Source organism: Eublepharis macularius, chromosome 8, assembly GCF_028583425.1.
Source record: "Eublepharis macularius isolate TG4126 chromosome 8, MPM_Emac_v1.0, whole genome shotgun sequence".
Taxonomy (NCBI): Eukaryota; Metazoa; Chordata; class Lepidosauria; order Squamata; family Eublepharidae; genus Eublepharis; species Eublepharis macularius.
In genome coordinates this window covers 129,066,916-129,085,553 of record NC_072797.1, presented here as the reverse complement: position 1 = coordinate 129,085,553, position 18,638 = coordinate 129,066,916, and the positions used below count along the sequence as shown (strand labels likewise).

General features: G+C 47.1%; 1 protein-coding gene across 2 annotated transcripts in view; it reads right to left on the bottom strand.

Annotated features, from left to right (window-relative positions):
* The window catches only part of ABCA1 (ATP binding cassette subfamily A member 1), a 159,656-nt gene that overhangs the window by 112,317 nt on the left and 28,701 nt on the right, over positions 1–18,638 (bottom strand). For both annotated transcript variants that reach the window (XM_054986394.1, XM_054986393.1), the window contains exons 2-3: positions 11,820–11,967; positions 4,708–4,801 (exon numbers count right to left, since the gene is read on the bottom strand). In XM_054986394.1, coding sequence (XP_054842369.1) covers positions 4,708–4,801; positions 11,820–11,885 — 160 coding nt within the window. In that variant the 5' untranslated portion in view covers positions 11,886–11,967. The remainder of the gene's footprint in view (positions 1–4,707; positions 4,802–11,819; positions 11,968–18,638) is intronic.

The window sequence follows — 18,638 nt, the reverse complement described above, 5'->3', positions numbered from 1 at the left end:
ACCCAATGAGTTCCACCACTCCTTTTCCCAGAAAAAAAAAAGCCCTGGAAGCGCAACTCTAATGAATTCCTGATGGGGTATATTAACATCACACATTGCCGCTTAGATTTGGTTTAAATTTTATATCTTGTACTGTACTAATGATGTTATAATGTATTTTACATCACTGTAATATGATTAATGTTACCCGCCCTCAGCCCGTTCGCGGGGTCAGCAAGCTAGAAATGCAATAAATCAAATTAATTAAATTAATTCTCATTCTACATCTAATAATAATAAACACTTCTTAGCGTTCCCCCAATGCTTTAGCAAGTACAAAGCACAACATACACATTACTGTGGGAACCCCTTAGATGGCTATTATTTCCCACCAACTTCTTGACTGACAATTTGGACTCTAAGCTACTGTACTGTACTAGATTTCTTCTGTTATTAGGAGGGAGGAAGGAAGGGGAAATGCGAGATGTGATTGAAATGTGATGCTCGTAAGACAGAAGGTGACTTTTAGTTTAAATGCTGGTAAGACATATGTGACTTTTAGTTTAAAGTGTGCACTGCTATGTGTGTGATGTTAGCATACCAAAGATCTGCAGCCTGGGCAAGTGTGCTGCGCCATCATGCTAGCACTGCCTTCAGGGCACAGTTGCAAACACAGCAGCCCATTTTAAGTGAGTGCCAAGCTAGAAGTGATGAATGACACTTGAATGGCAAGTGAACAGACTCACATGTATTCCTCCCTGTTCACTTGCACTCCACTTGCACTCCACTCGATCATGAACAGGGAGGGATACACGTGAGTCTGTTCACTTGCCATTCAAATGTCATCCGTCACTTGTAGCTTGGCTCTCACAAGTGTTCCTCCCTGTTCACTTGCACTCCACTTGCACTCCACTCGATCATGAACAGGGAGGGATACACGTGAGTCTGTTCACTTGCCATTCAAATGTCATCCGTCACTTGTAGCTTGGCTCTCACAAGTGTTCCTCCCTGTTCACTTGCACTCCACTTGCACTCCACTCGATCATGAACAGGGAGGGATACACGTGAGTCTGTTCACTTGCCATTCAAATGTCATCCGTCACTTGTAGCTTGGCTCTCACAAGTGTTCCTCCCTGTTCACTTGCACTCCACTTGCACTCCACTCGATCATGAACAGGGAGGGATACACGTGAGTCTGTTCACTTGCCATTCAAATGTCATCCGTCACTTGTAGCTTGGCTCTCACAAGTGTTCCTCCCTGTTCACTTGCACTCCACTTGCACTCCACTCGATCATGAACAGGGAGGGATACACGTGAGTCTGTTCACTTGCCATTCAAATGTCATCCGTCACTTGTAGCTTGGCTCTCACAAGTGTTCCTCCCTGTTCACTTGCACTCCACTCGATCATGAACAGGGAGGGATACACGTGAGTCTGTTCACTTGCCATTCAAATGTCATCCGTCACTTGTAGCTTGGCTCTCACAAGTGTTCCTCCCTGTTCACTTGCACTCCACTTGCACTCCACTCGATCATGAACAGGGAGGGATACACGTGAGTCTGTTCACTTGCCATTCAAATGTCATCCGTCACTTGTAGCTTGGCTCTCACAAGTGTTCCTCCCTGTTCACTTGCACTCCACTTGCACTCCACTCGATCATGAACAGGGAGGGATACACGTGAGTCTGTTCACTTGCCATTCAAATGTCATCCGTCACTTGTAGCTTGGCTCTCACAAGTGTTCCTCCCTGTTCACTTGCACTCCACTTGCACTCCACTCGATCATGAACAGGGAGGGATACACGTGAGTCTGTTCACTTGCCATTCAAATGTCATCCGTCACTTGTAGCTTGGCTCTCACAAGTGTTCCTCCCTGTTCACTTGCACTCCACTTGCACTCCACTCGATCATGAACAGGGAGGGATACACGTGAGTCTGTTCACTTGCCATTCAAATGTCATCCGTCACTTGTAGCTTGGCTCTCACAAGTGTTCCTCCCTGTTCACTTGCACTCCACTTGCACTCCACTCGATCATGAACAGGGAGGGATACACGTGAGTCTGTTCACTTGCCATTCAAATGTCATCCGTCACTTGTAGCTTGGCTCTCACAAGTGTTCCTTCCTGTTCACTTGCACTCCACTTGCACTCCACTCGATCATGAACAGGGAGGAATACATGTGAGTCTGTTCACTTGCCATTCAAGTGTCATTCGTCACTTCTAGCTTAGCCCTGAGAAGCCAGGCATTATGCGAAGTCGCACAGATAAGCCATCCCACCAGTATCATCTTTGTATCAGGCCTTGTTTACTCGGTTAAAAAGAATGAAAAGCCATTGGTCATCCTTCTGGTTTTTTGTGAAAGATCTCCGAAAATGGGTATCACAAGTCAAATGGCGGAGGAAAAAAATAATCCAAGAGAAAAAGCAGATTCAGACTGGCCTCAAGAAAGTTACTGGATTTTTAAACCACGTACAGTGCAATGCTATGAATAGTTACTCCAGTCTAAGTTGTGAATGTTATCCCAATCTTTAAGAAAGGGAAGAAGGATGACCCAGGAAACTACAGGCCAGTCGGTCTGACTTCAGTTGCTGGGAAGATATTAGAGCAGATTTTAAAGGGATCGATCTGTAAGCATCTGAAGGACCGCTCAGTGATCCGGGGAAGTCAGCATGGTTTTGTTCCTAACAGATCTTGCCAGACCAACCTGGTTTCTTTCTTTGATCGAGTGATGAGCTTACTGGATTGTGGGAACTCTGTCGATGTGGTTTACCTGGATTTTACATGGACATTCTAATGGGTAACCTGGAAGGCTGCGGATTGCGGACTGGACGGCTGCGGACTGGACTATAGGACAGTTCAGTGGATAGGGAACTGGTTAGAGGACCACACCCAAAGAGTGGTGGTCAATGGCGTTTCATCAGATTGGAGGGAGGTTTCCAGTGGAGTGCTTGGTTTTGGGCCCGGTACTTTTCAATATTTTTATCAATGATCCGGATGAAGGGGTAAATGGGCTACTCATTAAATTTGCTGATGATACCAAATTGGGAGGAGTGGCAAACCCCCAAGATAGAGTTAAAATTCAACAAGACCTGAATACTCTGGAGAAGTGGGCAGTTGAGAACAGGATGCAATTCAACATAAATAAGTGCACAGTATTACATTTGGGCCACAAAAATGTGAAGCACAAATACTGGAGGGGGAAACACTTCTGGGTAGTAGTGTATGCGAAAGAGATCTTGGGGTAAGAGTGGACTGTAAACTAAATACGAGCAGTCAGTGTGATGAGGTGGCAAACAAGGCAAACTCAGTCTTGGGTTGTATCAAAGGGGCCATAGTGTCGAAATCGCAGGAGGTCATAGCCCCTCTCTATACTGCCTTGGTCAGGCTGCACCTGGAGTACTGTGTGCAGTTCTGGAGGCTTCACTTCAAAAAGGATGTGGACAAAATTGAGAGGGGGCAGAAGAGAACGATGAGGATAATCAGGGGTCTGGAGACTGAGCCCTACGAGGAAAGGCTGAGGGCCTGGGGAATGTTTAGTTTGGAGAAGAGGAGGTTGGGGGGGGACATGATTGCTCTCTTTAAATATTTGAAAGGCTGTCATTTGGAGGAGGGCAGGGAGCTGTTCCAGTTGGCAGCAGAGGGTAGGACCCGAAGCAATGGGCTTAAATTACATCCAGAAAGGTACCGGCTGGATATTAGGAAGAACTTTTTCACGGTCAGAGTAGTTCAAAAGTGGAATCAGCTGCCTAGGGAGGTGGTGAGCTCCCCCTCACTGGCAGTTTTCAAGAAGAGGCTGGATGAATATTGTTCAGGGATGCTTTAGGCTCATCCTGCATTGGGCAGGGGGTTGGAATAGATGGCCTGTATGGCCCCTTCCAACTCTGTGATTCTGTGAAGTTCATTGAGGGGCTCAGACTGGGCTAACTGCATAGGAGAGAAACTAAGGTTGCCAGTCATCCACCGGGGGTGGGGGATCCCCTGCTCCCACCCTCCACCCCCACCCCCGCTTATCTGGCTGACAGGGGAAAAGGTGGGGGGAACATGCCTCCCAGGGTGCACTCCTAGGTGGCATGGAGCACTCTTGTGCGCTGCAGCAGAGCCTAATTGGCCCACTGTGAAGCACAAGAGTTGTCCAGGGCCCTCCTGGCAGCTCATTCATGCTCCACAGTGGGCCAAATCGGGCCTGCCTGGGGCTGAAATCAGCCTGTTGCGAAGCATGGGGGCACTCCAGGGCTTGTCGCACCGCCCCTGGCAGCACTCCCACACTCCTCAGAGGGCCAATTTCTTTGATTTTACGTGAGAGTCTCTCGCTGAAGAACATCCATGTATATCTAATTATCCCTACCAACAATCAGTACAAAGATGCCAGAGAGAGGATGCTTGAATCATGGCCTGGAACATCCTCTTCTCCCCTGCCCCCCCCGCCACCTTTTTATCTTCCAGTTTGTAACACTCAGCCTGAGGAAGTTTTGTGTCATTGTAGCAGATCCTAATAAATGGTCTTATGCAAACTGTGGTTTGTTTGGAGGTTTTGATTTCGGACCAGTGCAGCTACAAACAACTTTTTTCTAATACTTTAAATCCATCTCAGCTAGAAATGCTAGGGGTTAAACTTGGTAAGGAAAGGATGAAAAGAGAGAATCTCAAATCTCTTACGTGACCTATCAAGGTCCGTCTTATTTTTCTCCACCAAAGCAAAAAGCCAGGCAAACAGGAGTCCCATACTTACATTCATGTTGTTCATAGGGTGGGTAAGAAAGCCGCACAGAGATCAGTATAAAGAACACAAACAAGGGCCACGCAATTTCAATCAGCAGTTGGAGCTGGAAGGGGGGGAGGAAAAAGAAACAAGCATTGAGTATCCAGAGATGTTGTTCTCAAGAAACTGAGAGCAGTGAGGTGGGGTTTCCCATAAACATTATCAAATCTCTACAAGAGCGGATCAGATGAAAGAGGCACCTCTCCCAGTTTTACTGCCAAAATAACTGGGCCCTTAAACTAGGATTGCCAGGTAGTCAAACCCTCCTGGTGGGAGGAGGGGACCTGGCACTTACCTGCAGGGCTTTTTTTCCTGGGAAAAGAGGTGGTGGAACTCAGTGGGTTGCCCTTGGAAAAAAACGATCATGTGGCCGGTGGCCCTGCCCCGATCTCCAGACAGAGCGGAGTTTAGATTGCCCTCCGTGACACTCCAGTAGTGCAGAGGGCAATCTTAACTCCCCTCTGTCTGGAGATCAGGGGGCGGGGCCACCGGCCATGTGACCAATTTCAAGAGGTGCCGGAACTCCGTTCCACAGTGTTCCAGCTGGAAAAAAGCCCTGCTTACCTGGAAGATGTTCCTCGTGTGTGTTCTCCAGGTGCCAACACAATGACAATTTCCGGGAATGTCATCATTGTGCTAGCCGTGAGTATGCTCCTGCACTTAAAGAACTGGCCCTTTGGGGGCCCGAATCGGACCCAATAGAAGCGCGGGAGCATTCCATGGCAAGAGCAATGATGTCACTCCTGGAAGTGACGTCCTCGTGGCTTGTCTGGAAGTTCTCCTGTATCTTAAGACTTACCCCTCTTATTACACAGGATTGTTTCCCCCCAAGAGCATGTGCAGTTTGTTTGTTTTTTTAAAAAAACATGTTTTTCTGTGAACATCCAGAGCTTGAAGACTGTATCAAATCAACTACTTTCACGCAAAAGAACTTCATATGCACGAGTTCCTGCCAACTGTTTTATACAGATAAACACACACACAACACGCGTTTTGAATTTCAGTGCAAGCACTGCTGTTCAGTGCCTAAGTACATCAACACGAGGATCTAAAATTAGATTACTGACATTTAACATCGAGCCAAGAAACAAGGGCTTGGGATGTTACTGTAATTTAGCACAATCTGAACTGTAAATATATTCCACCATGCCCCGAAAGACTATACTGAGAGGTGCCACAGCAGCCAAGACATGATCTGAAGTCACATAACGTAGCAATCTGGCTGAAATTAAATTCTGGGTCTGGACAGTGCTTAGACGGGAAGCTCTCTGGAATCCTATGCATGCCTTAACGTCAGAAAGTAGGATTTAAGCACATTAAAAAAATCCACACAGAGGGGTCACCCTGGGCTAGTGGAGATGAATATTTTTTAAAGTAAGAAGTGATATTTGTGCATGCACAAATACAATGGAAAAAATAAACTTCTTGGTGGCACTTTGATTTCCTGTAGCAACCCAAAATGGTGCCCAGCAACCAGGGGCAGCGCAAGGGTTTGCGGCACTCGCAGCTGGCTGGGCGCCCCGCCCCCACGCGCGTGATGACATCACACGTGACATCATCACAGGATTGCACGCGTGCATGCCACCGCCCACCCAATCGCTGCGGTGGGCGGCCTCCGAGCTCTCCCGCTCGGTTGCCTGTGCCGCTGCAGATGCCTGCCCGCGGCAGCTGCGCCCAGACGGGGGCTTGTGCTGGCAGCGGCGGCACGGGGGCAGGAGGAATAGGAGGCTGCTGCTTTGTGGCACGCGCTCTCACCCCCTGCGCCTCCTTCGGCGCTCCCTCTGGCACCCCACGCCTGAGGCCACCGCCTACCTGGCCTCTATGGGCACGCCGGCCCTGCCAGCAATACATGGCCCCCCACCAGGAGGTGAGGAGAGACAGAACAGGCAATAGGAAAGGGCAGGGGCCAGGAGGGAAAGCGGTAGTAGCATGGATGGGCAGCAGCAAAGAGGATGAGTCGGACAAAATATACTGCTGGGGTTACAATGGGATAGAAAAAGGAGAGCTAGGCAGGGGGAGAGACAGTTGGAAGAAAGACTGTGAAAGAGAGGACTAGGCATAGGGTTGCCAGCTCCAAGTTGGGAAATTCCTGGAGATCTGGTGGGTGAAACCTGGAGAAACCTGGAGAAGGTGGGGTTTGGGGAAGGAAAGGACCTTGGCATGGCATAATTCCATAGAGTCCACCCCCCAAAGTAGCCATTTTCTCCAGGTGAACTGATCTCTGTGGCCTGGAGACCAGTTGTAATTCCAGGAGATCTCCAGCCACTTCCTGGAGGCTGGCAACCCTAATTTGGGGGGGGGGACTACATTGGATTCAGACACTGACTGTGAGCTAAATATGTCCTCGAAAGCAACCAGACGTATAGATCTTCTGGATCACCAGAAAAATGTCAGCCAAAAGTGGGGAGGGGAGTTATGAAAAGAAATATATTTTTGTGAAGATTTCCGGGGGGGGGGGGGTGGAGGAAGAAAACAAGGAGCCAGTCTCTTCCTTGACTCTCCATCAGGTGTCAAGCTCTACCAACAAAACGCCATTTTACGTCTGGGTCAGGGTTCTGCTCGACAGCAAAGCAATTTTCACAAGCCTACCCAAACTCATCCCTGTGCTACAGTACAAAATGTAGGCCTTTGGGACCTCACTGTGGGTTGGCCTTGAAAGGCATGCCAGAATCCAGGCCTGATTTCTATGCCACACAGACAGGCCCAGAAGCCCTCAGTCTTCAGATATACCACAAAGGTGCTCAGAACTGAGTGAGTAGCGGTATTCTGTTTTTTAAAAAGCATTTTGAAAACAACAATAATAACAACAACAACATTTGATTTATATACTGCCCTTTAGGACAGCTTAACACCCACTCAGTGCAGTTTACAAAGTGTGTAATTATTATCTCCATAGGTCACCCAGCTGGCTTCAAGCAGAGGAGTGAGGAATCAAACCTGGCTCTCCAGATTAGAGTCCTGCTGTTCTAAACCACTACACCAAACTGGCTACAGACAAACACAGTTACCCACCTGAAACTAAATGCATCTCTTTTTCCTCCCTGGACCAGAAAATGCAGGAAGTGAGCAATCACAACAGCCCAGTATCCAACAGCGGGTAGATCTCTTCTAGGTAGGTTTGCCATCTTTCAGGTGGCAATCTTCCCCAAATTACCACTGATCTTCAGGCTACAGAGGTCAGTTCCTCAGGAGGAAATGACTGGTTTGAAAGGGTGGTTTCCATGGCATTATACTCTACTGAGGTCCCTCCACACTCCAAACCCTGCCCTCGCCAGGAATTTCCAAGCCAGAACTGGCAGCCCTACTTCTAGGAACACAACTAACCTGTGGAACCTCATACTGTGAAAGCCTCATGACCCAACCATACTGCTGGTGACACTTCAACGCTGCTTTCTTTCCACTGGTCTCTAACTGACAGAGAATTCCTCGTAGGCAATGGCAACAGATATACCATGAGGGAGCCATCTTTGAGTAGGGAAAATGTAAACACAGTGGTAGGCAGCTTGGCAGAATGTTGGACAAGTGACAGTTGAAAAGTCCATTGGACAGCAGTCGGAGAGCCAAGCTGCAAGACCAGGACGCCTACATTTCCCATCAAAACTTGAGGGAAGCTGACAAGTGTCCAAAAATGCCTGCAGTTTGCTGGTAGATTGATACTGCTGTGCTGCCCTCCAGAGCAAACGGTTGTATGTGGCTTGCACCAGATTCTTAGATAACTGGCTACTTTCAGAGAGATAAAGGAATGGCAAGAGCTGCTGAATAAGGGAATGAGCGTGTGCATATTTACTCAGGTCTGCTCTCCCCCGTGGCTTCCCCCTCCCTGCACAGGGTTCAGCCAGGATATACTTTGTCCTGGATGTCTTCCAGCAGCACCAATGTAAATCTGGAGCCGCACACGTCAAGCTGAGCTTTGAACCCAGTTTTCGCAATGCTAATTTCAGCAGCTGCATTCTTGAAAACTGGCAGGGATGGGAAAGGCTCCCCAAGCTGTTTACTGGAGAAGCTTTTATGGGAAAAGTAGGTTGCACAAGGGTAGGGGAAAGCTGTGGAATCAAAGCAGGGATTTTTAATTAAGCCCTTTGGTTGATCAGCACCCACTTGCAACTGCGGAACCTATTAGCATAGGCTATGAAATAATATGGTTTTGAGTGTTTAGAAATCCGATTTCTGATCCGTACGTGCAGAATTCTTATAACCACCCTGCAAGGTAGACCATTATTATCACCGACATTCAGATTTGAAGTGCTGGTGGCAATAGTAGAGTCCTGAGGCTGAACAAACACTTCTTGCCTACGGCTCCCTGCGGTGTTTCTCCTTGAGGTGACATTTGTATTGCATGTTACTTACAGTGAAATCCTAGTCAGAGTTACTCCAATCTAAGCCCACTGATTTCAGTGGGCTTAGACTGGAGTAACTCTACTTAGGATTTCACAGTCAGCTATTTTAACTACCATGAGTATCTTGGATCAACATGTGTACTAGTTGTTCTATTTTTCCTAAGGGTGGGCAAGCCTGATTTGGATCAAGATCCCCCCCCCCACACACACACACACAATGCTGTTTTCCTGACCTGACATGGACCTAGGAAGGAACTGTGTGCCATGCCGGGGAAATTTAAGTGTAGCCCATCAATACACAGAAGTTTTCCAATAGGGCCAATAGCAACTCCCAGGGACGTTCCAGGTTGGGAAAATCTGCTCCGCCGTCCTGATCTAAATCAGGCCCACGTATGTCTAGGAAGTGTGGTAATCCCAACACGTGTGTGATCTTGTCGTGGCCACAAGAACTTTGTAACATGTGAATCAGCCCTGCTGTTTACACCTCTAGTCTGGAGGGTTCCCCCCTTGTAGAAAAGTAGCAACATATTGGTAGCCAGGCATATTTCTGGAAGGAATAAAGGCAGGGCTCATTTCGAGGGGGAACGCACAGGAACGTAGTTCCGGCAGTTCCCCAAAGAGGTCACATGTCAGGGGGCCCCGCCCACCTGACTCTCGGCCATTTTGGGCCCATTTCATCCTGGATTGGGGTCGAAACGGCCCGGATCAGGCCTCTGAGGGGTGGTGGATCACTCTCCCACTCAGCAGTGGCCCGGTCCTGACCATTTTGGGCCCCTTTTCAGCCATTTTCAGCCCCTTTTTGCCATTTTGGGCCCAATTTCGGCCCTGAATGGCAGGACTGGGTCCAAAGCAGCCAGGATAGGTGATGTCAGGGAGTGTGGCATATGCAAATCAGTTATGCTAATGGCACATTTCCAGTGATGTCAAGGGGCATGGCATATGCTAATGAGTTATGCTAATGAGTTCCTCCAGTTCTTTTTCTACAAAATGACCCCTGAATAAAGGTATCTTTGAGAGCCACTTTGGTGTAGTGGTTAAGAGTGCCGGGACTCTAATCTGGAAAGCTGTGTGTGATTCCTCACTCCTCTGCTTGAAACCAGCTGAGTGACCTTGGGTCAGTCACAGCTCTCTCAGAGCTCTCTCAGCCCCACCCACTTCACAGGGTGATTGTCAGGAGGATAATAATAACGCACTTTGGAAACCGCTCTGAGTGGGCGTTAAGTTATTCTGACGGGCAGGATATAAATCAAATGCTATGTATTAGTAGAACAAAACTTGATTCCGGTAGCACCTTAAAGAACAACAAAAAGTTCTAGGGTATATGCGTATGAGTCAAAGCTCACTTCATCAACTTATACCTTGGGAAATTTTAAGGTGCAATTGGACCCAAATGTAGTCGCAAGAGGTGAATAATTACAAAAGCCCAGTATCCGACGAAGTGAGGATCCCTTGCACATCTAAATCAACAATGAGTCTTGCGGCATCTTAAACACTAAAAAATTAATAGTGGCATAAGCTTCCATAGGCTAGAACCCTTCTATCAGATGTACGAACCCATTTCCTGAATGGGAAGGTCTATGTGCAATTGAGCATAGGGGAGCAGTTTGCAAATAGAAGAGCCAATAGGACATAAAATGCAAGGAAGTTGTTGTAATACGTATCTGGGACACTCCTGGTGCAGAATCCAAATGCATAAAAGATACAAACAGCACAGCCAGTTCTTAACAGCAGCCTGTAGCAAAAATTCTGTGTTTCTTATTGTGCTTTCACCATTAATTTAACCTCTTTGCTAAAAGAGTCGTTTCCCTCTATCCTCAGGCCACTCAACAATTCTAAAAGTAGTAAGATCCTTTCAAACCAGACCAAGATCCGTATCAATGTACTGACCAGCACAGTGAAAGAGAGATCTCTTTCCCCTCTCGTTTTGCTTTATTTTCCTCAAACTAAGAGCCAAGCTACAAGTAATGAATGACACATGCCTGGCAAGTGAAGAGACTGAAGTGTATTCTTCCCTGTTCACTTGCCATTCACTTGCGCTCCGCTTGATCAAGTGAACGGCAAGTGAACAGGGAGGAATACACGTGAGTCTGTTCACTTGCCAGGCAAGTGTCATTCGTCACGTGTGGCTTGGCTCTAAGTGCTTCTGCCAAAGTCAAACTTCTGCAAGACAAGAGCATGCATGACCCGTGATACTCCAGATATGTGTGGTTGCCACATTGGGTTAACAGGGACAATGCACATTTCCCATGTGCATACAACCTTGGTATGCATTAATGCAAACTGTGAAGAATCCAGAGGTCAATTCATACATATCAGAGCTGTATATATATGGTAAATATGCACATTGCCATGTTGTGTGAATAGGGCAACCATGCATCTCGTGCGGACTGCAGGCAGTGTGAGCCTCCTCTTGCTAACCACACTTGATAGTTTCTCAATGACTGGAACATCTGAAAAGGACTAGTCTGACAGGCAAAACTCCAAGACGCAGCCTGAGGGCCAAGCTACACATGACGAATGACACTTGAACGGCAAGTGGATTGAGTGGAGGGCAAGTGAACAGGGAGAAACACACTTGCTGTTCAAGTGTCATTCGTCATGTGTAGCTTGGCCCTTAGTGAAATCATAACTCTGTTCTAAAGTCATGGGATTTGCACATGAAAGCAACAATTGCACCTGAAAAAGCCCTCCAAAAAGTATTACACTCGTCCAGTTCAGGCCAACAAAAAAGTAGTATGATCTTACCGTCTGCCTTCTCCTATAGGTGAAATTCTTCCATAGCAGCAGCCCCAGCTGCGTCCAGAATGCCATCTTCCCTCTGTACACACCACGGATGGCAGCAGCACCACGGATGGCAGCAGCACACAGCAGAGACACTGTGGCTGGTCATCAACTGGAAACAACAAAGGGAGGAGATAAGCAGCCTCCGTTAATTCTTAAAGAAAGGTAAATAATTCCCAAGAGCCACATATGGCTTTGCGGTTGATGCTACTTTGTTCCGAACAAGCCCACGGTCTGTGACCTAACACCTCTCCTCCTGCCCTCTGCAGGTGAAGATGAAGAGGGGTCACCATCGGGGATTTTTTTCTGGGAAAAGAGGTGGTGGAACTCGGGACCGCACAATGACGTCACTTTGGGTCAGCCGGAACAAGGGGGGAGTTTTTTAAAGCTTAAATCACCCTTGGCGAAAATGGTCGCATGACTGGTGGCCCCGCCCCCTGATCTCCAGACAGAGGGGAGTTGAGATTGCCCTCTGCGCCGCTCGGCGATGCGGAGGGCAATCTAAACTCCCCTCTGTCTGGAGATCAGGGGGGCGGGGCCACCGGCCATGTGACCATTTTCCAGAGGTGCCGGAACTCCGTTCCTCCGCGTTCCAGCTGAAAAAAAGCCCTGGTAATCATTATAGATTTTTCAACCACAGCCATGCAGCATGCCCAGTAGTGCATTTTTGTGACTATCCTGACCTTCAAAAATATATTAGAGCAAGACTCCTTCCTCCACTTGTACAAACAGAGCCTTGTGTGCCAGTGCAAGCACCACTGGCAAAAGAGGGAGTTGTGGGTGATTTTGTGCAATTCTCACTACAGCCCCCTATGGTCCCATGGTGGTTCGTCTGTGAGCCTCCCATGATGACCCACAGCATCACAGCAGGCTGCAGCGGGGCAGGGGGCAGGAAAGATCCATATCAATGAATATACTTGCACTCCCATTTCATAGGATCCAGCCCAATTATTGCCTCCCACTAGGAATGGAATCTTGCCCTGAAAGAATGTCTTGCTTCTTGGAGCAGAATATTGTGTTGTCTGGAGCAGGAATCCTCATTTATGCAAAAGCTGTTGTTAGATTAAACCCTATAGCTTTGGAGCACTGGATGGTTCCTCCACTGCGACCACAAACCCATCTGCCCTGGTCATGATTCAGACCATGCAGGCACATTTACAGTTCTGGCCCGCCAACTCACCCTTCATGCTAAAAGTGCAATCCAGAGCAGAGTTACACCCTTCTAAACCCATGGAAACCAATGGTATTAGAGTGGAGTAACTCAGGTTAGAATTGCACTATCAGTGATTATTGTTTATCAACAACTAAACAGGCCTATCTACCAGGTTGTAGGACTGCCAGGTCTCACGGTATAGTGGGAGACCCCCACCTGGTGGCCTCCAACTCACACCACTGCTTGGAAAGGCGGCAGGAATGCAACGAAAATCACTGTCACTCTGACAGAATGGGGTGATGATCTAGTATTCCACTTAAATTCTATGGCATAGCCATAGTTTCAGTGTAATCCTAGAGTGTTGGGCTGATGCGATGACATCACTTCCCAGTTCACTGGAAATGATGTTATGACATTGGAGCAATGGCATTTTTACATATCCCTTTCTTCTCAAGCTTCCCACCAGCTGCCAACAGTCGGCTGGCAATTCTACCAGGTCTGTATGCTAAAAAGGACTGATCCATTTCTTAGATGACTGACCTGTGGATGTATGGCCATAGATATTAGGAAGAATGAAAACTAGCCACAACCACTGATCTTAAAATACATTTCTTTTTGGAAAACAGGATCTTTAAAAATATTACTGGCTGTCTTGCTGCTCATCCTCTCTGGAGTTGGCGCTGGTGCCACCCCTGAACTGGCCAAATGGAAACAAGAACCCGTGCTGGATAAAATGCTGACTGATCAACAGATACTTCCCTCGGTCTCCGCTCCATGTTGTCCTTTCCCATCCCATCTTTATATTTGTCCCTTCCCATGTCACTTAGAACGAGGGCCCCTGAAAAAGCACCACATCCCATATGAACCTGCCACCAATTAAGGGCCGTCGTCACACGGGCTTTTATTTAGCGCTAAAACGGCACTATTTCCCGGCAAACACCCACCTTATTCCAGCACTGTAGCGATTTTCTCTCTTCTGCTTTGTGCTTGATAGTCGCGCTATTTTGTGCCTCAGTGTGAATGCCTCACATCGATGTATTTCGCCTCGCAACGTCCTATGCCCTCCCTTCAATCCCAGAATCCATTTCTTCCTGCGACTCCCCCTTTTTTATTTTATTATGTCCTTATAACGCCATAACGACATAACACAATGCAAACTTTCTGCTGAAGTAAAAATGACTCAATCGCCATGGCAGAGTCTTCAGCGATGGGGATCACGTCAGACAGGGAGTTTTCTGCGGGCAAAGGGCTATTTATATAATTTCAAAGTTGGAAAAACAAAAGGGTCGCAATGTTTTGCTCTAACGGAATGTTTATATGCTGTTATTCCGTTATAGCGGAATTAAACACCAGAATAATTTTTAAAAAGGGGGGGGAGGAGCTGCTTCTGCGCAGTTAGAGAGGAGAGAACAGAGTGCTTCGGTGTGGACAGCTGGTGGCGCGAAGAGCCGTTAGGTGACCCAAAGAAACGTTACTGTGCCGATAACAGGTAGGACGCTATATGCTGTAAATTTAACGGAAGAGATGCCCGTGTGACGATGGCCAAGATCTTTCGTATGTCAGGAACATGATCTCCAGAGACTGTAGGCGTCCTGGTTTTACAGCTTTGCTCTCCATTACAGCTGCAAGACCAGGACGCCTACATTCCCCATCAAAACTCGAGGGAAGCTGACAAGTGTCCAACCTGTGTCAGGCGTCACTTGTAGCTGGGCTCTGATATTATTGTTAATTGTTGTGCTGCACTTTCCCTTTGTTTCTGCTGCAGTTTTTATCCTTGTATCTTGTTTTACAGTTGTGACTTTTTATTGTCACTCTGCCCTCTAGACATTTATGAGAAGAAGCAGGATATAAGCAATATTCTAAATAACAATAAACAGTATCTTTTCAGCCTGGTTTGCACTAAAGGAACTGGCAACAAGGAATGTGGGTTATAAACACACCTTATAAACACACCTTGTGTGGTTATGGAGGATCACAAGGAAATCATACCATGTTGCAAGGCAGCCATACAATAGTAATATTCCACATTAGTAAAATGCTTTACAATATTCACAAGTGTTTCACATACATTATATTGATATTCAAATGACTTCACAACGGAGGCCTCTTGCTATGGTTGCCAACCTCCACGTGGTAACTGGTGGGCTCCCAGAATTACAACTGATCTCCAGACAACAGTAATCAGTTGCCCTGGAGAAAACGGCTCCTTTGGAGGATGGACTCTATGGCAGTATACCCTGCTGAGCTCTAGCCCCTCCCTAAATCACACCTTCCCCAGGCTCCACCTCCAAATCTCCAGGTATTTCCCAAGCCGGATCTGGCAACCTTACTACAGGAAGTGGGACTACAGCTGGGGCATGGAGTTCTTCCAGAATGACAATATCCAGACTACAGAGATGGGCTCCTAGAGCAAATGACAAACTCTATGGTATCACATCCTTACAGCGCTCCCTCCACTTCCCAAACTCTGCCCTCATCCGGCACACACACACACACCCAATAAAGAAGGACTGACTGAATTGGCTGGCTAAGGGGGAACAAAACACATCTTGGCAGAGCCTAGATCTGAACAGGAGAATTCTGGTTCATACAAACCTATCAGTTCCTACATATTAACCGAAAATACCTCCCATACACATTCTCTAAATGAATACATTTTTCTTCATCTTGCACATGTACTACAACAGCATTGGAGTGCAGTAGGAGTGGAGTTTTACTTTGGTAAAATAGAAAAGAGTCCAGTAGCACCTTTAAGACTAACCAATTTTACTGTCGCATAAGCTTTTGAGAACCTCAGCACTCTTCGTCAGATGCAACTGACAAAGAGAACTGTTGCATCTGACGAACAGAACAAATGGTTCATAATCCAGGAAATGGAAAGGTTTTGCTTTCAGAAGCTGATATTACCAAATACTGTGCTGTCTCAGTCCACAGCTAGCCCAACACCAACTCTTTAGGCCACAAGTCTTTCTCTGTCATGCTTCCCCAAGGTCTTTTTAACTTGAGAGGCTGGATTTTGTATCTTCTGCAGCAAAAATATGCTCTACAAGTGAGCTGAGAGCTCTCCACAGATAAAAATGGGAAGCAGGCTGGTCTCAAGTCAGTGGTTGCCAAATATACCTCAGTGCTCTATAAGAGAAAAGGATGTCTCTTCTTTGTCAGACCATTTTTAAGAATAAGGATCTGGGATATCAAGAAGATGAGATCTACAAAAAAGATACTAATTAGATCACAAGCTGATTGATAATAAAGAAGGAAGTGCTGTAGGCAAAAAACTGTAATGGATTAATAATATGGTTATTATGCTTTTTACTGTTGTTGTTGTTTTTACTTTGTATGTAGGCCACGGTTGGCTCTTTGGGGGGGATTTTTGTTATGTTTTACTTTCCTTCTTTGCTCTATCTTTTAACTTTTCTATAAATAAATAATGGGGGGAAAAGAACATGACAATTTTGGGCTGTATCAACTGAAGCACAGTGTCCAGATCACGCAAAGTGATGGTCTCGCTCTACTCGGCTCTGGTTAGACCTCACTTAGAGTACTGTGTTCAGTTTTAGGCATCAATCGGAAGGATATGGACAAGCTGGAACATGTCCAGAGGAGGGCAACGTAGATGGTGAGGGGTCTGGAGACTGAGGGCCAAGCTACACATGACGAATGACACTTGAACGGCAAGTGGATTGAGTGGAGGGCAAGTGAACAGGGAGAAATACACTTGCTGTTCAAGTGTCATTCGTCATGTGTAGCTTGGCCCTGAGTCCTATGAAGTTGAAGGAGCTTGGTATGTTTAGCTTGGAGAGGAGATGACTGCGAAGTGATACGATAACCCTCTTCAAGTAATTGAAGGGTTGTCATATAGAGGATGGTGTGGAATTGTTTTCCACTGCCCCAGAAGATTGGACCAGAACCAACAAGTTTAAATTAAATCAAAAGAGTTTCGGCTAAACGTTAGGAAGAACTTCCTGACAGTTAGAGCGGTCCCTCAGTGGAACAGGCTTCCTCAGGAGGTGGTGGGCTCTCCTTCTTTGGAGGTTTTTAAACAGAGGCTAGATGGCCGTACGACAGCAATGATTATTCTGTGAACCCGGGCAGATCATGAGAGGGAGGGCAGGAAGGGCTGCATCAGTGCTTAGTTCTCACAACCTGTTCTTACATGCCCAGGATAAGACCAATCACAACCTTGGGGTCAGGTAGCAAATTTCCCCAGGCCAGCTAGGCTACGGATCCTGATGGTGTTTTGCCATCTTCTGGGCATGGAGTAAGGGTCGCTGGGTGTGTGTGCGGGTGGGGGGAGGCAACTGTGAATTTCCTGCATTGTGCAGGGAGTTGGACTAGATGACTCTAGAGGTCCCTTCCAACCATATGATTCTATGACCTGCCATTCAACAGACATGATGACTCCGCCACTCAAAAACCGTGATGTGACAAATGTAATAGAAACATTCATATTTTTTGCAGGGTAGTAATATGAAGTGGTTCACCACTTCACAGCTGCACGTCAACTAAGGCCATTTCCACACACCCTTAAAGGATCAGCCAATTCACTGGATGCTGGCGGCTTTTCCTCATGTATCCAACGTCTCCATTTGCAAAATGGTCGCCAGCCTTTTGGCTGCCATTTTTTCAGCACAGTCCCAGAAACGGTGCCGAAAGAAACAAACCAAATGGCCCGCAGCCATTTTGCGAGCAGAGACATTGCCAGCGGTCCATTTGTGTGCTGTTCCTTTAAGGGCGTGTGGAAACGGCCTAGAACAAGGCTGCCCTGCTCCCCTCCCCAAAGTAAAATAAAGATTTTCTTTCTGGCTCTCTTATAATAATTTAAAAACAACCCTTATCCATATTTTCACAGGGTTTTGGGGGGTGGGCGGGAGGAGGACAGAAATTAAATCATGCAGCACCCATTCATTTCCAACACTGCCCTCTCGCCACAGCTGTATTAAACAAACATAACAACAGCCGTAAAGAAGGGGTGGAATCTTGGCAAACCTTGTGCCTAACTGTTTGCTCTCTGACAGCAAGGGGGGGCAGAACCTGGGGGGGGACGCCTTTCCCCTAGAAAAAAACCCTGATTCAGTCCGTGACTAGGCAATCTTTTCAAAACTCCTGAAGAACAGCCCAAAGGGCAGATGGCGCATACCCACATGCCCACGTGGGGCCTCTGTGCTGACACAAAGCAGCCTGCCACGTGCAATCGGTGTCTGACCTCCCCACCCCAGTCTGGGCATAAGGCCGTCAGCAGGCCAGCCAAATTCAGTGCAGCACCAGTCCTCGAAGTTCCTCTTCTGAAGTTATGCTAAAACTCTTCCTTTTCCTGGAATGGAAAATAAGGAAGACAGGGGAACAGATGCAGAGTTCTTCTCCCATCTCCTATCAAGAAACAGCCTGCAGGCAGCTGTTCCAAAGCATACTGGGCGGGCTAATATCAGTTCGACCTGCTGCTTCTGATGTACTGTCCTTGTTCTGAGAACAGATAAAAAGATTTTGGCCTCCTGGGGAAAATCAGTCCAGGCTCTTTCATAACAACGAGCAAAGGTTGGATTCAGCTCATATTATATGACCTGCGCTCAACTGCAATAGAAATAAAGTTAGGCTCCTGAACTTTCTGATTTTATTTTTTTTATTCAATTTGT